A 22,386-nucleotide genomic window follows, 5' to 3' on the forward strand; every position below is an offset into this window, starting at 1 on the left:
AGAGTAAGTTTTATGAATGACTTTGATACCAGAAAATAATTGGATTCATCTCTCTGTGATTTTTTGGTTTTTATTTTTTGGGGGGGCGGGCAGGAGGAGGCAGGATTCATCTCTTTGAAAAGAAAAATTTAGAAGACTCATGAAAGGGGGTTGCTGGGTGAAAATTAGCATAGAGCCCATTTTACCAAAACTGATACCCTAAAGACCTTTTATCATCGTTGTAAAAAAGGACTATACTTGTTGACATAAAATTTGTTGTATAGGGTAGAATCTAGTCTTTTAATTTTTGTTTGTTTCCAAATCAATGTACTAAGTTCCTATCCTCTGTCATGCCCCCCTCCCCACCCCTTTTTTTTTTCCTCCTGTTTCTCTAGTGGATGTGAAGTCAGAAGTTCCTGTGGGCCTAGAGCCCATCTCACCTTTAGACCTAAGGACAGACCTCAGGATGATGATGCCCGTGGTGGATCCTGTTGTCCGCGAGAAGCAACTACAGCAAGAATTACTCCTCATCCAGCAACAGCAGCAAATCCAGAAGCAGCTCCTGATTGCCGAGTTTCAGAAACAGCATGAAAACTTGACACGACAGCACCAGGCTCAGCTCCAGGAGCACATCAAGGTAGCAAATATTTCCTTGCCTCTGACCTTTTCACTCAGGAAGCCTGCAACAGGACATGGGCATAAGAAGGAACATTGTGGGCGGGGGGCTGTGTGGTTCACTGTGATTAAGACCTGGAAGTATGACCTGGAGGAAATTGTGATTTTACTGGTGAAAACCTTGGGTAAGTAGTAAGAATGCTGACTAAAACTCAGCTTTGCTCTTGGAGGGGCCTCTACCACTCTCATCCATTAGTTTTACAGCATCAACAGTAGGGAATAGTAACTTTCCAACCTCTGTTGAGTTTGTCTTCTACATGATTTTGTTCATTGGCCCCATCTATTCTCTACACCAAGAAGAACCATGAGCCGGGGGAAGATCCATTTGATACTTTTAAAGAATCTGCATAAACTATTTATCAGAAACAATAAATAAAGAGCCTTTTTGCTTTGTTTTTGGTTTATAAGGGGATTTTTAAGTTTTTATTTAAATTCCAGTTATTTAACAGACAGCGTAATACAAGTTTCAGGTAGGACAATACAGGGATTCAGCGCTTCCGTACATCACCCCGTGCTCATCACAACGATCGCTATCCTTCATCCCCATCACCTATTTCCCCCATCCCCCACCCACCTCCCTGTAAGTAGATGTTCTGAATATATTCTAATTTTCCCCATGAAGAAGGCCTCATAATGTATACATTTAAAATAATAACATAAAAAGCTCAAGAGAATTCTATATGAAGAAACTGATGTAAATGTTTTTAATATTTTTATGTAAGTTTAATAGACTGCAGATAAGAATTTATTGAAAGAATTTTGGGAGTAGTTGACAGTTTGAGACCCAAGTTGGGTAAATTTTTCTAGGAGAAATATATTCATGTCCCAGAATTTTTTATGATAGACTATTTTGTTATCAAGTCATTTTAGGTGTATCTGTGTATCTATTTCTTTTTGTATCTTTAAGATAAATATCGCTTCAGCTTTTTTTGTGAAATTGTCTTTCAAATTCTTGACAAAGACATTTAAAGCAAAGCTATTTGGGTCTGATTAAGTAGATGTTTAGTTTGAATTTATTATGACAGTAATATAAATCAGCAAATACTTATACTAAAATTCCATTTTTATGTCTATATCCCTCAAAATGATGTAAATACATGTTAATTTACTAATGCAATAAATTACAGGTTCTAGATACTTGATTTATGACTCACTTGCATATCAAATACAAGCACATTTATGTCAGATTAATATAGATAACTAATCTATGTTAATATTATAAAATTCTACCACACTAATATTAGTGTCTGAGAAGGTAAAAATGCTGTATGTTCTTCCCTATGTCCTTTCTTTTTTAAGATACACTTCCTTAACCTGAAAGGCCTCTTCTATCTTCTTTTCCAAAAAAGGCTTGACATCTGATATAAAACATCATAGTTTTCTTCTTTAGGGAACTTTCCTAAAAGAACTCTTGCAATTTATTAGTCTTATAAGATACCTTAAAACTAAGAGTGGGGATTTTGTTTTGGGTCTCATATAGAACCAGTAGCTCATGGCTGTATTTTGTAGAATAGGAAACCTTAATTTAGTTTATAGACTTATTTTTAAAGCATTATTATTGGACCCTTGAAAAAATACCAGGAACATTGATGTTTAGATTTCCTTCTCCATTCATTCTTGGCATGTGAGAATGACAGTGATGAATGAATAAAATTCATATTCTTCACCACACATTTAAAAGTAACTATAATAGTTCATTTTGCTGTGGTAACTGATTCATGTTGCATTGAATACAGGGCAATAGTAATACATTACTGCTTTAAATACTTCTCTTCATTTATGTTTGATACCTTTTGTAGTTGTAAAGATCAATATAAAAATTTTTGATGTAATGTATTGTTTTATTTTATTCACGAGTTAATAGTAGCAAGTAGGTAATTAACTGTTACTTTAGCTCAAACAAAGTAATACAGTAGGTTTACTGACATCTGGACAATAGAGGAAAAGAGGAGGCTCTTGACAGAAAAAAGATTCTGAGATAGCTCAAAGGAAAATTTAGTTTTTGAAATGATTTTCCAAAGTAATAAGCTGTTTTTCTCAGAAACTAAAGGCCTCCCTTACATTTCCTTTTAAGTTTAGGAAACTTTTTACTTTTTAAATTTTTTGTTTCATTTTACTCAGCATTTTTTATGGGAAAGGCTGAATTGATGCTTTCAACATTCATTTGGATTTTATGTTTATGAGGAACACACAGTACATGAAACTTTACTTATATTAACATCATGAATCTTTGGCTTCTGTAATCAACATCTGTTGAGTTAGATGTTGTTATCCCATCTTTCTACCTAGTAAGCTGAGGCAGAGAGACATACTGAAACTTACCCAAGACCACACACCAGTAAATGGTTGTTCCAGGTTTTGTAGTCTTGCCTTGTCTGCCATCAAAATTACCACATCATCGCTCCCTGTGTCATGTATCAGAACATCTGAAACTGGGCAATTGGTGTTTTGTTTCTTTCTCTTTTTATTCAGTGTCATTCCTGCAGTCTTCAATAATGAATAGTAGCTATGGAAATTGAATTGTGTGCTTTTGTAGATTCCTAAGATAGATTAAATTTCAATTTCACTGGGGCTTTGGTTGAAATCAATTTCACCAATCCCAGTAACTGTATAGAATTAATATTTAAGGCAGAGTTTAAGTGAAGTTATAAAGTTTTCTTGTTTACAATGGAGTATCTAAAGTATTCCAATAAGGGATTGATATATCAAGGCCAAAATGCCAAAGATTTTAATATGAAGAATAACCAGAAATGCTTCTAACCATATCCTTCTGGGAGAGGTGAGGCTGTCACGGTTGGCATGTGAAGTTGGCTTCCTTTCCCTCCAGAGTAACACTGATACCAGTCCACAAAGCTTTTTGTTTTCGTTCTCGGACTTTTCAGCATAAATTTCAGAGTTTTAGGTATCTATCTAATATAAACAGCAAATTACACCAACTTCATTAGGACTGAGATCTGAAAATAGTAATAATAATTGAAATCAGTATGGTTCAAACTTACAAACTAAATTTCATGTGCATTCTGAACATGATGTTTGACGGAGATTATTTCTCTTACATATGAGGAGCCAGGGCTTTGAATAGTTTAGTAAGATGCCTAGATTTCATATCTAGTAATAGCAGAGCCTAAGTAGGACTCAAAATCTTTAGTTACTCCGCAGGGAGCACATTTACTATTATTCATAGGTACCTGTTTCTCCATCCGAGAGAAAACGGACATGTCAACACGGTTATTAAGAATCCTTCATGTTCATGTTACTTATTGTTTGGAAGTGAAGTCAAGGGATTCAGACAGCCTGACAGTAGTTTAATGGAAATGATTTTGTTTTGACCCATCTCTAATCTGAAGGTTTTTGCCTGCTGGATGAATGAAGTACGCTTCTGCTCTAATGAGAGAAAAGCCTACTATGGATGTATAGATACGTTAATCTGAGAACATTTTCTGAAGGTTTTGAAGGTTTTTAAAAAGATTTTATTTATTTATTTGAGAGAGAGAGAAACGAGCAGGGGGAGGGCAGAGGGAGAAGCAGACTCTCCGCTGAGCAGAGAGCCTGACTTGGTGCTCGATCCCAGGACCCCGGGGTCATGACCTGAGCTGAAGGCAGACGCTTAACGACTGAGCCACCCAGGTGCCCCAGGTTTTGAAATGTTTAACATTCATTCTGTTTCAGGTAGACTTCCCCCAAATTAACTCATTTCTCACCATTCCTTCGGTTTGATTACTTTCATACCATTTCTCAGGATAATAAATGAAGGTTTCAGTTGTTTATTTATCACCGGAGGGACTCGATAGAACACACTTCTGGGCCATTCTTGCCGTTGCCTGTTTCTTATATTTCACATGTACAAAGAGACGCTACTCAGGGAACTGAAGATTAGAGCAAATTTGGTACTGACTTTTGGTGGGGCAGCACGGGTGATGAAGCTACCTAAAAACGTGCTGATTGATGATCTGAAGACCGTCTATGGAGTTAGTTGTTTGTGTTGAGATTCCAGTAATTTACCCAAAAAGTGAGTAAAAATGTAAACGAAACAGAAACAAGTTCCAGAAGCTCCTAAGAGTTTGCTTTGGGTCAGTGATGACAATGAAGCCTAAAGAAATTGCACACTCTCATGTCTTTCTCTTCTCGCAAGTTGCAACAGGAACTCCTAGCCATCAAACAGCAGCAAGAACTCCTAGAGAAGGAGCAGAAACTGGAGCAGCAGAGGCAAGAACAGGAAGTAGAGAGGCACCGCAGAGACCAGCCGCTTCCTCCCCTCAGAGGCAAAGATAGAGGACGAGAAAGTAAGAGGCACCGGGGTAAAAGATCGATCTCTTCCCTCATGTTCAGCTGGTCGTCATTCAGGAAGAAGCCTGATAAGGAGCGGGTTCAAACTTGTCAAAACTGTCTGCGTTTAGTTAAAAGAGTAAATTATGGACCCCAATGTAAAGCTTTGACATTCACATCTCCTCTCTCTGCATTCGGTCTGCAGTGTCTCAGGAAGTAAACAGCATTTTTGGGCAAGGATACCGATTTCTCTTGTTTTGAACCTTAAAAACGTTCTACTAAAGCAACCTAGCCATGCCCTATTGTGTTGGGTTTTTTTTAATGATTTTATTTATTTATTTGACAGAGAGAGAGACAGCGAGAGAGGGAACACAAACAGGGGGAGTGGGAAAGGGAGAAGCAGGCTTCCTGCTGAGCAGGGAGCCTGATGTGGGGCTCGATCCCAGGACCCTGAGATCATGACCTGAGCTGAAGGCAGACGCTCAACGACTGAGCCACCCAGGTGCCCCGCCCTATTGTTTTATTAATAAACTTGCTTCCACATTTCCCCACTATACCTTTCTCCTGCTCAAGTAATAATTGCTCTGTAAGTCAAGCCTCCATCTAGTTTTTGAGTACCCAGACTTTGGGAAGGTTGAAGGCAGAACATTTGTTAAAAAAAACTATCCACAAGAGGGAGACAGATCCAAATAATTCCTTGTCTGAGGTCAGTTCAAAATCAGGATGTAGCATGGTTTAAAATCAGATGACTTGAACTGGAACTGTCAGTGATATTTATTTGTTTAATGCTCAAAAGAGTTTTTTAAAACGTGAGTTTTTCAAACTAGCAATTCAGGAAAGATCATTGTATTGTGGTCCCCGTCCCCTAAGACTCTTGATTTTTAAAAGGCATTGTTTTACTCCTCATTTTTTTTAACCTTAGGAAAAAATTAGTGTTAATTCTGGGACTCCCTATTCTGCAGAGGCAATTAAAGAAATCATCAAAGGTCCTTTGAAAATTAGCGGTTTGAGCAGTAGTTACAAAACATTACTATGCCGTTTTCAAAATCCTGTTTAGACTCTGATTTCTTTTAATAGGAAAGCCTCATATGCAGTGACCAGTGGTGATACTTCTTAATTTTTGCTAAATACTCCAGAGGCACAAAAGGACAAAGCCCCAAATCAACATCTGTTTCTGTATGTGTGTGTTTCAGGGGCAGTGGCAAGTACAGAAGTAAAGCAGAAGCTTCAAGAATTCCTGTTGAGTAAATCAGCAACAAAAGACACTCCAACAAATGGAAAAAATCATTCCGTGAGCCGCCATCCCAAGCTCTGGTACACGTATGTTCAGTGTTTGGCCTTTTTCATTCCTAGGGGTCAAGAACACAGGTTCTGTACTCGGTCAGCCTGGGCACAGGACTGGGGTCTGCCAGTTCTCAGCTATGTGGCCGTGGACAAGCTCCTTGAATTCTCGTCCTTCTCTGTGAAAAGACCATAATGATAGTACCTGCCCTCCAGGGTTGCTGGAAAGGTCCTAGGAAATAATGTGGTCAAGTATGCAACAGAGAGCAGCACTTAATAAATGTTAGCAAGTATCCTCTCGAGGGCAAGGAAGTAGATATGTTTTTTGGTGAATGAATAACAGAAATGTGGGGTGGGGCAGAGAAATTAGTTCCTATTTTGCATTTTTTATTCTCAGATGGTGCATCTGATATCTTTACAATAATTTCTGAAGATTTGGCAGGTTGAGACTTTATTTTACTTGGCTCGATAGAAGGTGGAGATCTGAGCTATTTTTAAAAGACCAGAAGCTTTTCGACTTAAAGAAAAAAAAAAAAAGCAGGAAGACAAGGGAGGGAAGAGAAAGAGAACGGAGGCAAGGAAGTAAAGCTGAGTCTTCCGTGACAAGTTTACCCCTGACGATCTGACTTCAATTCTTGCTACACTGTGAGCCGAGCACACTGACTTCTCACACACAAGCTGACAACATCAGACACTCTGCTTTTACAGATGTCCGTCCGGAACCATGTTTCCCCAGGTCCAGTGAAGAGAACTATGAGATACACAATTCTCGTCTCAGGAAAATAGGAAGGAATGTGGTGTTTTTAAAAATCAGGACAAACACTGATAGGCAAATGTTTGGATAATAGGCTTAATAGAGAATAGTTTCATTTCTCTAATTTTATATGTTTACTGAATGGCCATCAGATTTTACACTTACAGGTTTTTTTTTGATTCCTCGTATCATCAAGGATAAGGGAATACATACTTGATCACTCTATATTGAAACTGTAAGCATCCCAAGACTTCTATTTAAAGAATTATTATACTTCTAATTCTGTTTTAAAAGTATCTGCCCTTCTCAGCATCCAAAAAAAGAATAACTGAGGCAGATTCCAGAGTGCCATATAAATACTTTTTAATGGTTTACGTAATTTCTATCAGGCATGTCAGTTGACTTGAGAAGCCAGTCCCTGAAGAAAATTTTCAAATGCTCAGTTAACATCACAGGGTGTTTAGAAATAAATACCGCTTTATTACCTAAAATTGCATACATAATTTATAACTAATTTATATTCCTTCTAAGTTAAAGCTCATTTTAGGAAGACATAATACCTTTTTTAATTGGGAAACTAATACATGCAAACAGCATGTCAGCTGAAAGTTCTTTAGCTGTCCCCTTGGGTATATTAAACATTTACTTAGCAATCCTTTTTTGTACTGAACTGAACTTCAGTAGGGTCCGACGCCAGACACCATAAATCATTAATTTATGGAATCCGAATTTAGTACTCTTTTGCCAGTTAGGCCTAGATGAAGTGCCCTTAAGCCAGTTAATTTTTGAGAATGTGTGATTCAGATAAATGATAATGGTAGAATTATCATCCTGGTGGTGATACCATGCCCTGTTCATTGTTTTCTTCACGTATCGTAATTGTGGACGTTCATGTCCACTGGATAATCTATGGTGAGCCCTGAAAATGTTTCCCTGGTAGTACAGCTCCATCTCTTTCACTATATTTATTCAGGGAAGACAAAACATTTTTAAAAATCAGTTCCATTTTGAAGAATTATGTGATTGCCAGCCTTTTCCTTGGAAGTGCTATACAAGTCAGGAGATCTGAGGCTGTTGACACGGTGGTGTCACTATGGTAGAAAAGCCACCCTCATGTACTTTTATGTATAACCTAGCTATTTTTGAAAATGAAGTCCCTTCTATATGTTTACTTTTACTCTAGCTATTCTACCCCGTTGACTAAAAAGGGTTCGGATGATGACTTTTTCACTAGTATGGCGCATAAGAAAACATCCACAGTAATCTCAGATGATCAAAACTCAGGCTCTTGGTTAATTCTCTTTTAGTGAGGCAAACTTCTGTGTAAGTGAGTGACCAGACACACAGTGGTCATTCTTGGGGATCCTGCAGCATTCTATAGCATATTGCTAAAGCGAACTTGGTTCCGTGAGGCTGTGGTTTGTGCACACGGGCAAGAAAGAACATAAACACAGCTGAGGCACGTGTACAGCATGTGCAACTGATTACTGCTGACCCACATGCAGTAAAAACTCCAGAGCAAATGGTGAAGCCTCTTTTTCTTCGGTAGGGCTGCCCACCACACGTCACTGGATCAAAGCTCTCCACCCCTGAGTGGAACATCTCCATCCTACAAATACACATTACCAGGAGCACAGGATGCGAAGGATGATTTCCCCCTTCGAAAAACTGGTAAGTTGGTTTAGCAAGACTGCACTTGCTCTTCCATAATGTACCTGTAGTTTCACTTTGCCATCCTCTAGAGGAAAGCTAAAGGATTTGCACCATAGCTCTTAGGTCCTCTCCACCCCTGCCCTTAACATAAACACGCATGTGCACGCACACACATACGGCCCCCAATTTCAACATCAGTTGATCCAGGATATAATCGAAGGACCTTTTTGAGTTTAAAAGTTCATCGTATTTGGATTTGAAACAAATTATTATCTTATTGGCAAGAAAGAGTAGAATTAAAAGGAAAATAGAAATACAGTTTCTCCGAAAATTTAAATCTTCTCCACTAATGAGGTCCTCTGTAATTTCCTCCATTTGTCTAAATTTTTCTTCCGCCTCAGCCATTTACTGCAAAAAATGGGAATAATAAACTTTCTTTTCCTCACACATTTTAAAACCCGTAAATTTTAATTGTGTAAGGTGGTGAAAACAGATAAGACCAAGGCTACCTTCTGAGTTAAGTGACTTGCCTAATGTCTCACAGATTACAGGAGAACTCTCTGATGCTTTGTACCTAATGATCTCATGTAATTTTTATATAAAAATTTGCTTAGGGGAACTGGGACAATGAAACTTCTATTTGGAGTTTAGCAAACCGCCTTCTGGCTCTATGGCTAGTATTTGTTTGCTCATCTTCTCCCTTTTCAGCCCTCAGATATGTGCATATTTAATGTGTTACATGCTCTTACCTCTGTGATAAATATATTTAAGCTAGATATAAGCATAAATAGCATTGGTGTACATTCTATTCTAAATCTCATGTTTTCCAAATACAGTTTTTTTAGAGAAAGCTGTAAATTTTAAAATCTTTGTACCCAGAACTGATCTGAAAAGGTATTCAGAGAAGATAGTTTGGTCCATTGTATTTTACTCAGGTCTACTTAAGAAGACTAGATCTATGTAATTTGTATTTGAAATCAAGAGAGCAAAAATGCTTTCCAATAATTATATTCATTTTCCCAAGCAATCTTGAATAATTAAAATGGATATAATATACTGTGAAAACACATGCTAAACTATTGTCTGTCATAATTTACCTATAGCATAATGAAGATTTAAAAATAAAATCTGTCATAAGTCAGAACTTATTTCCTACCATCTTTTGTACCAGGCACTGGGGTAGGACGGTGAAGTATTGCAAAGCAATCTCTGCCTTTTTATTTTAATAGCCCAAGGAGTTTTGCATTTCTACTATAAGACAATAGGTGTAGTAAAATACTATAAGAAGTAAAATACCTCCAGGGGGCTATGCGGAGGGGAGAATGAGATTTATGCATTGCATCAGAATTTCACACTATTATGTACAAATCAAATTGCCTTTCACGTAAATAAACTTTGCTGGGATAAAAGGAAGAAAGCAAAGAGCGAGCTTCCATGTATTTCTAAAACACAGAGTATAGTTTATGAAAATCGATCCATAAAGGACATGAGTTTTAGAATGCGCCGACTTTGATCTGCTGTCTTGACGTTAAGTTGCACCAGTAGCTTATGTAGGAACTATTGACAGAGATTATGTGAATATTGCCCCAGGTCTCCGGGCAGTGACTGGCATTCAAGAGCCCAAGGAGTCACTAAAAGGAAAGAAAACATAAGTCCCCTTTATGGCAGGAGGTTACTGATGAGTGATATAGTTACATTCATGGAGAAAGACTTTTGCCCTGCTGTGCACACAGCCTTTGAATATATTCTTACCACTGGGAGACTGAAAACGGACTGCAGAACTGACACTGACTTTGAAAAGAAGTGGCATTTGGAACCAGTAAAGCATCCAGAAAGAAAATCTGATCTTTTTCAATACTTAAGAACAAGTACTGAAAACCCATACTTTGTGTCCCAGTTTCCATGAGAACAGTTCAGGATTTTTTTTTTCTCTGTAAGGAATGACTAGCAAGCTGTTAATTTATTCTTGTAAAAATTCTCAGTCCACAACAGAATTCAAAGAGAAATCCTGCTCACTATATATGTTATAAAATTTTATTCAAATCTGTACTAATATGAAAGACATTTTCTGTGTCTGTGTGATATATAACAATAGTGAAAAGATCCAACCCTTGTCTTTGCTAGTGTTATATTTTATGTATTTGCCTAATATGTTAAGGTTATTCCCTTTATAAAATTGAAAATCTGATATTAATGAAGCGTCAGGCCGTTGATTTATGAAACCAAACTTTTTCAAGTGTTGTACTAATGAAATTCTTGAACAGCCATTAATACTTTTATATCTGTATAGGGGTTTCAGAATATTTCTTAATTCAATTCCCATCATCTAAAAGAAGGATGTTATAATTAAATATAGATGTTTTATACACATTATCTAAAGTACTTAAGAGATATCCTTCATTAATTACAAATAAGCAGAACAGAACTCTTCTTTTATCCATGTGATCCATTTGATGTATTTCCAGTCCACTGTGAGAAAGTTTATACATGTTATTTGCACTAAATAGAAGAGCATTGAAATACAGTCAAGTGATAATTTTTACTTCAGCATTTCTTGTATGTTTATGACTTAATAGCTATTACAAAAAAGCAAACAAAATATTACCATAATTACAGTTAAAACTATGTAATGATTGGGGAAACTAAGATAATTTTTGTATAAAGCTACATCATATTAAATGAAATCTAGAGTAGTGGCATTGATCACATAGTATAAATACCAGGACAGCTATAATAGAGTCAAGCTTTCCTACTGGGGCCTGATTATCACCCTCTGTGGTCTACTTGAATTTCACTGAACTCAGTCTTAGATTTAAAAGAAGTTGTTAAATGAGTGGATTCTCTCTTTCGATCTGCATATATTACTAAATACTTCCAATTTCTTTCTAACCTACCTCAGGACTGACTTGCCAATATGTATTAGCAAGATTTAAGGGAGTAAAGCTGGAACCAGAATAAGAAAAGTTGTAATGATCTTAAAATGATTAAAGTGGCCCCAGGGGTGTCCCTTAAGCAGTGAGCAGAGTTTGGAACCTCTCTTGACCTCCTAGGACCCAGCCAGACAGTGATAACCTAGGAACAGTCAATCAAAGAAGTCTCATTTGTCTGCAGAAATCTGACCTTTGTCATGCAAAGTGGACCTTTACTTCCTTTCCCCTTAGGAGGATCATGGTTGCTCCTAGCATTTAGGAAACATCAGAATAATACAAATAGGTGGCTCTAATCAAGCCCATTCCTAATTCACTTTTCTTTTAAATGTACGAATTGAGAGTCTTTTGCTCCTTTCACAACAATGCACATTAAAGGATTTCATAATTAGTTGTGAAGTTGAGAATGAAATCATTGTTTCAATTTTTATGTTTATCACCCACACTTAAAATAGCACTTCCTTTTAGAATTAACTTCTGTGATTCTTTTTGTTCCACAACACAAGGATTTGTTGATACTGAAATTTGTACTATTTTATTGAACTTTGTTTTGGTGCCAAATTATATTATACTGTGGTAGGTGACTTTTTCCCCCAATATAGCATATTTCTAGACTGATAATAAACTATAAAATAGAGAAAGGAAGCGTCTAGGTCCAGGTACTTTTGAAATAGTACATATTTCTCCCAAAGATACTGCGTATGTACTGACTTTGAATTGACCTACAGAACCATTTGTATTGGATTCTATTCCAGTGAGTGTGTACCTATATTTCATAAAATATTATGGTAAAAAATTCTAGAGGTTTTATGCTCCATTATATTATTGGGGTCTTACTCAGTGAACTTTGCCTTTCTTTGAATGTTATAGTCTTTCCGTTTAATACTGCTAGATTAACCTCTCAAAGTGTGCAAGCCATATAAAGCTTGGCTCGGGCTAACAGGACTGTTCCAGCCCCACTGAAATATTCATTTTAATGGTCAGCAACACTAGAGTCAGACTCATATGGAAGAGGTCCAAACATAAGTTAAGGTTTTGGAAGGCCAGTGTTATTTTCCACACTGAGTAAATTGGAAAGAAAGCAGAGATGAGACAGATAGCTTTATAAATCTTTCTCAGAATAGCTGTTAGAAGTTATGTTGTGGTACCTTGGTGACCTATTCAAGTTAGTATAATCCAGAATTAATACAAGGAGGGTTTTTTTTAATCTTATTTTTTCTTTTCTTTAAGATTTTATTTATTTATTAGAAAGAGAGAGAGAGAGCACTGAGCTGGGAGGAGAGGGAGAAGCAGGTTCCCCTTAAGCAAGGAGCCCGACACAGGGCTCGATCTCAGGACCCTGGGATCATGACCTGAGCTGAAGGCAGACGCTTAACCGACTGAGCCACCCAAGCACCCCCCTTTATCTTATGTTTTAAAATCTCTTTCTCCCTTCCTCTGTCTCTCTGATTCTGTGTTTTTCTCATGATACACAAACACGTGCTCACATGCATGCATGGTCATGCACACACGTTTCTGCATAGATAGCACGAAAAGAGCACTTACGCTGCAAAAATATCACTCTGAATTGTATTCCAGATTAACAAAAACTGGAGGATTTTTACCCATCTTAGTACTCTATCTTAGTTCCACTGTTTCAGTCATTCTTGCTTAAAATTATTAGAATAATCTTTTTGTGATAAAATTACACCAGTACTCCCAGAATCAAGAAGCAGTGTGGCACGGTAACAGCAGGCTTCAGATCCACCTGCCAGTTTGAAATCTGGATCCTCAGTCTTAGGAAATTTACTGAACCTCCTTGGCCTATGACTCTCTCATCTGTGAAATGGGAATAATTATTGCACTTGGTTCATAGAGTTATTTTGGGAATTCAATGAAGTATTGTGTGTAACGAGCTTAGGATCATACTTAGGATTTACGGAGTGTTTAGTTAATTTTATGTTTCTAGTTGAGAAGGAATTCAGTTTCATTTATTTTTATCAAGTTAAAACTGTATCTCTTTTTATTGTGGAAAGTCTTTTTAAGGTTTAACATTCTGCCACGTTTATTGATTAAATAAGTAACTGGGGAGAAAGTGACAAGCCTTCTTTTTAAGCTCTGTGCAACTTGCAGTACTTAATGTCAACACTGGAATGAAGGGTTTTGTCAGTTTTGTATTTCCCTGGCATTTCAGAGCCAAATACGGTTTCCAAAAATAGCAGCAGACTTGTTTCTGTCATCTAACATAGGAGGAACACTAATTGATGCTCTGTGCTCACTGGGGCCAAACTGAGTTTTCATTTCTGCCCTTGACTTTATTTTTAAATTATTAGACTTTAATTTTTAGAACGGTTTTAGATTTACAGAAAAAACTGAGCAGATAATACAGAGGGCTTTCAGATCATCCTCCACCCCACCCCCCACCCCAGTCTCTGCTCTTACTTACATCTTTCATTAGTGTGGTACATTTGGTATAATTAATGAACCACTAGATACATTATTATTAGTGTAGTACATAATTTACATTAAGGTTTACTCTTAGTGTTATAAAGTTCTATAGATTTTGACACATGAGTAATGTCACGTCATGTGTCCATCATTACAATATAATGCCCAAGAGTTTCACTGTGCTAAAACTCCTCTCTGCTCCATCGATTCATCCCTCCCCCTAATCAACCCCTGGTAACCCCTGGTAACCCCTGGTATTTTTACTGTCTCTATAGTCTTGCCTTCCACAGCATGTCATATAGATGGAATCATATAGTATAATGTATGTAGCCTTCCAGACTGGCTTCTTTCACTTGGCAATATGCGTTTAAGATTCCTCCGTGTCTTTGTGGCTTGAAAGCTCATTCTTTTTATTGCTAGATAATACTGTGTTGTATAAAGGAACCACAGTGTGTTCATCTATCTACCTCTTCAAAGACATCCTGGCTCCTTTCAAGTTTTAGCAATTATGGATAAATCTATTGTAAACATTCTCACGTAGGTTTTGTGTGGGTATAAGTTTTGAACTCAATTAGGTAAATTCGTAGGAGTGCCATAGCTGGGTCTTGGTAAGATGTGTTTAGTTTTGTAACTGCCAAACTGTCTTCCAAAGTGGCTGCACCATTTTGCACACCCACCAGCAGTGGATCAGAGTTCTTGTCACTCTGTATACTCACCAGCATTTGGTATTTTCAGTTTCAGTTTTTTGGATTTTAAACATTCTAATGGTATATAATGGTTTCCCATTTTGGTGTTAATTTATAATTTCCTAGTATCAATGGGGTATATCTTTCTCTACCCCTTTAGTTTTAATCTATCTGTGTCTTTTTTTTTTTTTTTTGAAGATTTTTATTTATTTATTAGAGAGAGTGAGCATGAGCAGGGGGAGTAGCAGAGGGAGGGGCAGCTCAGCAGGAAACCCTACGCAGAGCTCTCTCCCAGGACCTTGGGATCATGACTTGAGCCAAAGGCAGATGCTTAACCAACTGAGCCACCCAGGCGCCCCTATCTGTGTCTTTATTTTTGAAATAGTTTTCTTATAGCACCGTATAGTTAGGTCTTTTTTTAAATCCACTCTGACAGTCTCTTTTAATTAGTATATTAGATCATTCACATTTGAAGTGGTTACTGATATTGTTAGATTATTACCACCATGTGTGTAATTGTTTTCTAATCACTGTACTTACTCTTTATTATTATTATTTTTTTATTTACCTTCTTTTTCTAGCCTCGCTGGAACATCATTGACCACTGTATGATTCCATATTCTCTATCTTCTTAGTATATCAATTGTACCTCTTTAACAAATTTTATTTTGTGATTTCCTTAGAGTTTGAAGTAGATATTTGTGGCTAAGCTGCATCTACTTTCTTTTTTTTTTTTTTTTAAGATTTTATTTATTTGAGAGAGAGAGAATGAGAGAGAGCACATGAGAGGGGGGAGGGTCAGAGGGAGAGGCAGACTCCTTGCCGAGCAGGGAGCCCGATGCGGGACTCGATGCGGGACTCGATCCAGGGACTCCAGGATCATGACCTGAGCCGAAGGCAGTCGCTTAACCAACTGAGCCATCCAGGCGCCTGCTGCATCTACTTTCAAATAACCCTGTACTGCTTTGTCAGTAGATACCTTGTAAGAGCGTATTCCCAGTTCCTCCCTCCCATCGTTTATAATATTGCTGTCATTCTTCTCATTTTTTTGTAGGCTAAAATCACCCAATATGCTGTTGATATTATTATTTTGAATAATCTATTAGATCAATTAAAAATAAGAATAATAAAGTATTTCATTTTTCCTTCATTTATTCGTTCCTTTAAATAGATAGGAGTTTCTGACCTCTATCTTTTCTTTCTTATTGAAGACCTTCTTTTACTATTTCTTGCAAGGCAGGTCTATTGGCAACAAATTCCCTTAGTTTTTGTTTGTCTGAGAAAGGTTTTATTTCTCCTTCATGTTGAAAAGATGATTTCACTGAACACAACTCCAAGTTGCTGGAGTTTTTTCTTGCAACACTTGAGCATTTCACTACACTCTGCTTGCTTGCAAGGTTCTGACAAATCTGATCAGTTCTTATCCTTGTTATTCTCTAGGCAAGTTGCTTTCTAATATCCTCTGGTTTCTTTGAAGATAGTCTTTTTGTCTATGGTTTTCTGCAGTTCGAATATGATATGCCTAGGTGTTTAGCTTTTGATATTTATATTGCTTCCTGTTCTCTGAGATTCCTGTACCTGTGGATTTCAGCCATTATTCCAATATTCTTCTGTTTCTTTCTTTCTTGTTATTTTAGGATCCCCATTACACATATATTCCGCCTTTTGTAATTGTCCCAGAGTTCCAGGGTATTGTGTTCTTTTTTTTCTTTGCCTTTCAGCTTGGAAAGTTTCTATTGATGTGTCTTCAAGATCTCTGATTCTTTCTTCAGCCACATCCAGTCAATTGATGAGTCCATCACAGCATTCTTCATTCTGTGCTTTTGATTTCAAGAATTTCCTCTTGATTCCCTCTTAGAGTTTCCATCTCTCTGCTTACATTTACCCATATGTTCTTGCATGTTGTCAACTTTTCCCATTAGAGCCCTTAACATATTTCTCATAAGTATTTTAAGTTCTCTATCTGATAATTCCAGAATCGTCATATCTGAATCTGGTGTGATGTTTGCTTTGTCTCTTCAGAGTGTATTTTCTCTTGCCTTTTAGCAGGCTTTACAATTTTCTGTTGAAAGCTGGGTGTGATATATTAGAAAATAGAAACCAAGTGGTTAGGCGTTTGGTGTGAGATTTTATGTTAATCTGCCTGGAACTGGACTGCATTTAATGTTTACCCTAGCTGTAGTTGACAGAGGCTTAGTTGCCTCTAGTTTCCTGGTTTTGTTTTCTTCCCCTTTCTTACGATTACCCTAAGAACTCCTTCATAAATAGAGTCTGTCTTAACAGCTCTTACAGTTATAATCTATTGTTGTTATGTTGGAACCCTACTGATATGGTGGTAAAATGTTGGGAAGCATTAGTTCTATAATCTTGTAATTAAATCTCATTTTTTTAATTGCCCTTCCCTCCAGGTCACATAAAGATCTGGTAAGATATTTTCCCTTGCAGGGCAAGTTTTCTTATGTAAAATGCTCTGGGTATATTTTTAAATTGTTACTTTTCCCTTGGGCATATTTCAAAATGGTTACTTTTCTCCCCTCTTCCTACTCTGTGCCTTCACTTATATAGGAGGGGACTTTTCACTAATCTTCTCTGAGAGAACCTGGTGGGTTCTTTAAGTAAAACCCATAAATGTGTAGGTCTTCCCTGAGTTTGGACCCTGGGTTTTTTTGTTTTTTTTTTTAAAGATTTTATTTATTTATTTGACAGAGAGAGACACAGCGAGAGAGGAAACACAAGCAGGGGGAGTGGGAAAGGGAGAAGCAGGCTCCCCGCAGAGCAGGGAGCCTGATGCGGGACTCGATCCCAGGACCCTGGGATCATGACCTGAGCTGAAGGCAGTCGCTTAACCAACTGAGCCACCCAGGCGCCCTGGACCCTGGGGTTTTTAGCTGTCAAGCTAGTCCATATTGATCTCTAGAAATTTGTGACTCCAGTAACTCATCAAAATTACATTTAGGGGTTCCTACCAGTTACTGGCTCCAGTAGCTTCTGCTTCCAGTAAGCTGAGCTCAGCTGTGATTTTCTGTATTTTCCTGGCTCTCCAGATTTCAGAGTAGCACTCTGAGACCTCTATTCTCTGAAGGATGTAAGAAAACCACTTTGATTTTTACTTTGCTCAGCTTTTTCCTTGTGGTAAGGATGGAAGTGAAGATTTCCAAGCTCTTTACATGTTGGAGTTGATACCAGAAGTCTGCCATTGATTTTTAACCCGGGAAGACATTTAAAAAATAATTTTTAAACACAACTTTCCAACTTTTTGAGGTGACAGATTTATATTTAAGCAATATAATTCTTACCAATTAATTATAATAGATTTTTTAAAGATTAGCATAAATGATTGACTGTCTCTCTCAGCTTGGTCATGACTAACAAATCCATGTGCTAAAAACTGTGATAGAATATGCTGAATAATTTTAAATCACATTTTGGAAGGAATCCAATACTTTGTGCTAAAGTCTTTGCCTATTGATATAGTCTATGATATTTTATTCTGTGCCCTCTTCTGTAGGTCAATTTTCTCTTCTCCTTTATTGGAAATAACACCCTATTGATTTCAGTACTTTGAAAATAAATTTGATGAAATATTGGTTTGGAATGGAGTATAAACTACTGTGTAAGCAAGATTTGGGAATTATAAGGATTTTTTTTTCCTGTGTTTTTCTTACTTCTCTAATTATATCAAACTCTAGAGATTTGATGAGGTAAGAAAAACCAATCGTGGCCTTCCAGAAATTAGAAAGTTTACTTTCCTTTTAAAATAGAATTTAATTTTCCACATAAGTAATTTACTTTTTAAAAGAAGACTTTTTGATAGATTTAATCACTTTGATTATGAAAAGTTAGCTATTTTAAACTAATTCATTGATTCTAAAATGCTCATTTTTTTTTTAGTTTTAACTACATACAAATGAACTATATTTGTATTTATTTATTTATTTATTTTATTTTTTTTATTATGTTAATCACCATACATTACATCATTAGTTTTTGATGTAGTGTTCCATGATTCACTATTTGCGTATAACACCCAGTGCTCCATGCAGTACGTGCCCTCTTTAATACCCATCACCAGGCTAACCCATCCCCCACCACCCTCCCCTCTAGAACCCTCAGTTTGTTTCTCAGAGTCCATCGTCTCTCATGGTTCATCTCCCCCTTCGATTTACCCCCTTCATTTTTCCCTTCCTGCTATCTTCTTTTTTTTTTTTAACATATAATATATTACTTGTTTCAGAGGTACAGATCTGTGATTCCAACAGTCTTGCACAATTCACAGCGCTCACCATAGCACATACCCTCCCCAATGTCTATCACCCAGCCATCCCATGCCTGCCACCCCCCACCACTTCAGCAGCCCTCAGTTTGTTTCCTGAGATTAAGAATTCCTCATATCAGTGTGGTCATATAATACATGTCTTTCTCTGATTTATTTCTAAAATGGTCATTTTTTAAACAAACATGTCTGTAATCTCAATGGGTCTAATGGATGATATTTTCATAGTTCAACCAGCAATGTTTTTTGCTTTTGCATTTTTTTCTTAGTCATTGTGCATGCTACAGTTGATAAATTACTGTAGTATTTACCTAAGAATTAAATGGTTTAGAATAGTAAGATTTCTTGTAATATAGAAAAAAATAAATATATATGTATCTTTTATTTAAAAATTATAAAAAGCATAGATATTAATGTTCCTCTCAATTATTTATTCAAAAGTTAGTTGTGGTTAAGTTAGAATCAAGGAACAAAATGGTTTAAGTTTCATAATTCAATAAACATACAATCTCACAGATTGTATGTGCAATATGGATGAAAACTACTTTAGAGCCAAGAGTAAGTATCAATTGCAAATTGTGTGATAATTAAACAACCTTGTAAGAACTTTGAAAATCTAACTCAAATTGTTTGTTTGTGGGGGGAAACTAGTATGAAAAAGCTGATAGAGGCTAGAAAGACAAAGCATGGAAAATAATCTTATCGTTTGGAGTTAGATCTGGCTGAGAATTCTAGTATGGTGCTACCACGTAGAGCTATATAAACCATGGACAAGTTAAAAGGACTTCTCTGAGCCTTAATGTTTTCAAGTGTCCACTATGGAAAATAATTGCCTTGCAGAATTATTATAAGCAATAAAGGTATTGTATGAAAGTGCCCAGCACAGTGCCTGATATATGGCAGTCTCAGTATATATTTCCTGTATGATTACTAGGAATGATGGTATGGCATTTGGGGTAGGAATTAGCAGTAGTAGCCAGATGGTATAATAATGCAAGTCTTGGAACAGCAAAAGGAGTCTAGAACTATGGTCTTAACCGTGTCACTAATATATGGCCTTAAAACAGGACTTCATGATTTTGGATCTCAGATTTCTGTGGTAAAGGAAAGATTTGGAATAAATGATTCCTAAGATTGTGTATAATTCTAAAAAGGAAATATGTTTCATGAAGAGTAAGATAAGGAAATATCAATAATTTGAAGACCATATAAATAAGAAATAAATGATGGTGCTTTTGCAGAATTATGTCTCAAATTCATTATAATTAACTGTAACAAAGCCTAATGACATATTTTTCACTCCCCATAAAATGCTCAATTAGAAACAGGCAGGACATTTTAGATAAGATTGGAATGAGAAATTGGCAAAAAATAATAATTAAGATTTTAAAAGCATTTAGCCATCTGTTGTATAATCATGAGAATGATTGAAAAAAGACTCCTAATTTGTAATATTCACAATTTTATAACTTGAAACACTGGGAGAAAGATTCCATGAAAATATATGTACTTATATATCTCTAGACATATCTCATGAAATAAATTAAAAGAAGACAGAAAATAAGTGATTAAATGTTTGCAATTACATTTTCTTTAAGTTTTCAGCCACTCACAGGGTTACTTTGAAATGAAAGGGTCCTTTATGGCAAAGAAATCTGGAGGAAACCATTATCTGTTTGCTCAAAAACCTTAGTATTAAGGCAGCTTTTAATAAAAATATATCCTGGCATGCTAGGTTTTTCATCAAGTGGCCTTAATTTACCTAGTCAGAGTTACCTTTATTTTTGTTTCTCGATCTCCTCTTTGTCTAAAACTATTTGCTTTGGAGTTTCTTATTTTTATTTTTATCTCAAGATTTAAACATTCTTTACCACCTATCCATATAAAAGATAAATTCAGAAGTCATTTTTATAAAACCTTCATTCTGGCATTTTCCTTATCTGTATTCTCATATCACTATAATTTTTGTTATAAAAGCTGGCATTATATTTTAATTATTAGATATCATATTTCATACTTATGTTTTTATCTTGTTCTTCTCAATTAGATGGTAAAAGTGTCCTTAAAGAGAGTGTTTATGACATCTTCATTCCTTATCTGACAAACCACACTTCGTGCTGGGCCTCTTATCTTAGTGGGTAGTAAAGAAATCAATATACGTAAAAAAGGATGTTTGCCATTAATGAGCTCACAGTTTTCAGAGTGAGGCACTTGTAGCAGGTTCCTGAAAGGGTGATTGAAAATTAGCTTGCTTTAGTATTTGGACCACCGTATTTCTTGAGGAACTACTATTTTATATTCCCAGATTTTGAACATTCTTGAGTAAAAGCAAAGATCTAAACCCCCTGAAGAATATAGATAGAAGACATTGAGATACTAATTTTTTAGTTATAAGCGTTTGGCATATTTAATTGGAATTATCTATTCAGTTTTATTATATGTATTTTAAGGTCGGTAACATGGAACAAGTTCTCAGAGAGCATTTACTAGCCTGCTGCAGCTGTATTTATGTGGTTCTTTGAAAATAATGGTGAGAAAATTCTATATCTGCATTGTCTAATTCACTAGCCACGAGGCAGGTGTAGCCACTTGAAAATCAACGCAAATGTGGCTAGTATGCCTGAGGAGATAAGTTTTTTTTTTTTAATTTTAATATATTTAAATTTAAATATCCACATGTAACTAAGCTATTTACTATCCTATAGGACAGCATGAGTACAGACCAAGGCAGGCGGAAATGGGGCCTGAGTGTCATGGCAAATCTCTCTGGTGCCCAAGGCAGACATCACTAATCAGTCACAGCAAACTCTTCCTTCTGAATTTGGACATAGCCTTAGAAGCATTTTTAAATCACATCACCCAAAGAAGATATGATGTCCGAGCAGAATTAGACTTTTTTTGGGACTCTTAATTTTTAAGTAACAAAAAACTAATGCAAATTAGCTTAGTTAAAAAAAAAAAGAGGGGATTTGGAGGGCTTCTTTTAACTGTGCTTAGATATTAGTTCAATGTGATCACATGTTATTATTAGAAGTCTGAGTTCCTATCCTAGTGCTGCTGGACTTTACATACAGTAATGCTCTCTCCAGATGGTGATAAGGATAACCCAGTACAGCCCTGGGCCTACCTTTTAATTGCTTAACAAAAATAGGAAAAACAAGCACTTTCCACCAAGTAGTTCTGATAAATTCCCAGGACTAACACACTGGAATAACTTAGGTCATGGACCAGCCCTGAACACATCACTCTCACAGAGAGACAGATTACATTGGTGGGGAGACTGCCTCACCTGCTCACCCTGGAAGTTTGAATGGAATTTATAGTTGCTCTCTAATGGCCCGGACTGAGAATGAGACTCTGACCAGCATTCATCCTTCTAAAAGGCAGCTCTGATTCTATTAACACACACTCTCTCTCTCTTTTTAGTATCATGTCATCTGCAGTGCAAATTGCACTGCTTCCTCA

General features: G+C 36.5%; 1 protein-coding gene across 17 annotated transcripts in view; it reads left to right on the plus strand.

Annotated features, from left to right (window-relative positions):
* The window catches only part of HDAC9 (histone deacetylase 9), an 899,218-nt gene that overhangs the window by 477,067 nt on the left and 399,765 nt on the right, over nucleotides 1–22,386 (plus strand). For 12 of the 17 annotated variants that reach the window (XM_035020706.1, XM_035020690.1, XM_035020689.1 and 9 more), the window contains 4 exons: nucleotides 375–616; nucleotides 4,787–4,937; nucleotides 6,114–6,240; nucleotides 8,505–8,626. In XM_035020706.1, coding sequence (XP_034876597.1) covers nucleotides 375–616; nucleotides 4,787–4,937; nucleotides 6,114–6,240; nucleotides 8,505–8,626 — 642 coding nt within the window. The remainder of the gene's footprint in view (nucleotides 1–374; nucleotides 617–4,786; nucleotides 4,938–6,113; nucleotides 6,241–8,504; nucleotides 8,627–22,386) is intronic. The other 5 variants (XM_035020691.1, XM_035020700.1, XM_035020703.1 and 2 more) reach the window with 2 other exon arrangements.

Source organism: Mirounga leonina, unplaced genomic scaffold (genome assembly GCF_011800145.1).
Source record: "Mirounga leonina isolate KUSES-001 unplaced genomic scaffold, KU_Mleo_1.0 Mir_174, whole genome shotgun sequence".
Taxonomy (NCBI): domain Eukaryota; kingdom Metazoa; phylum Chordata; class Mammalia; order Carnivora; family Phocidae; genus Mirounga; species Mirounga leonina.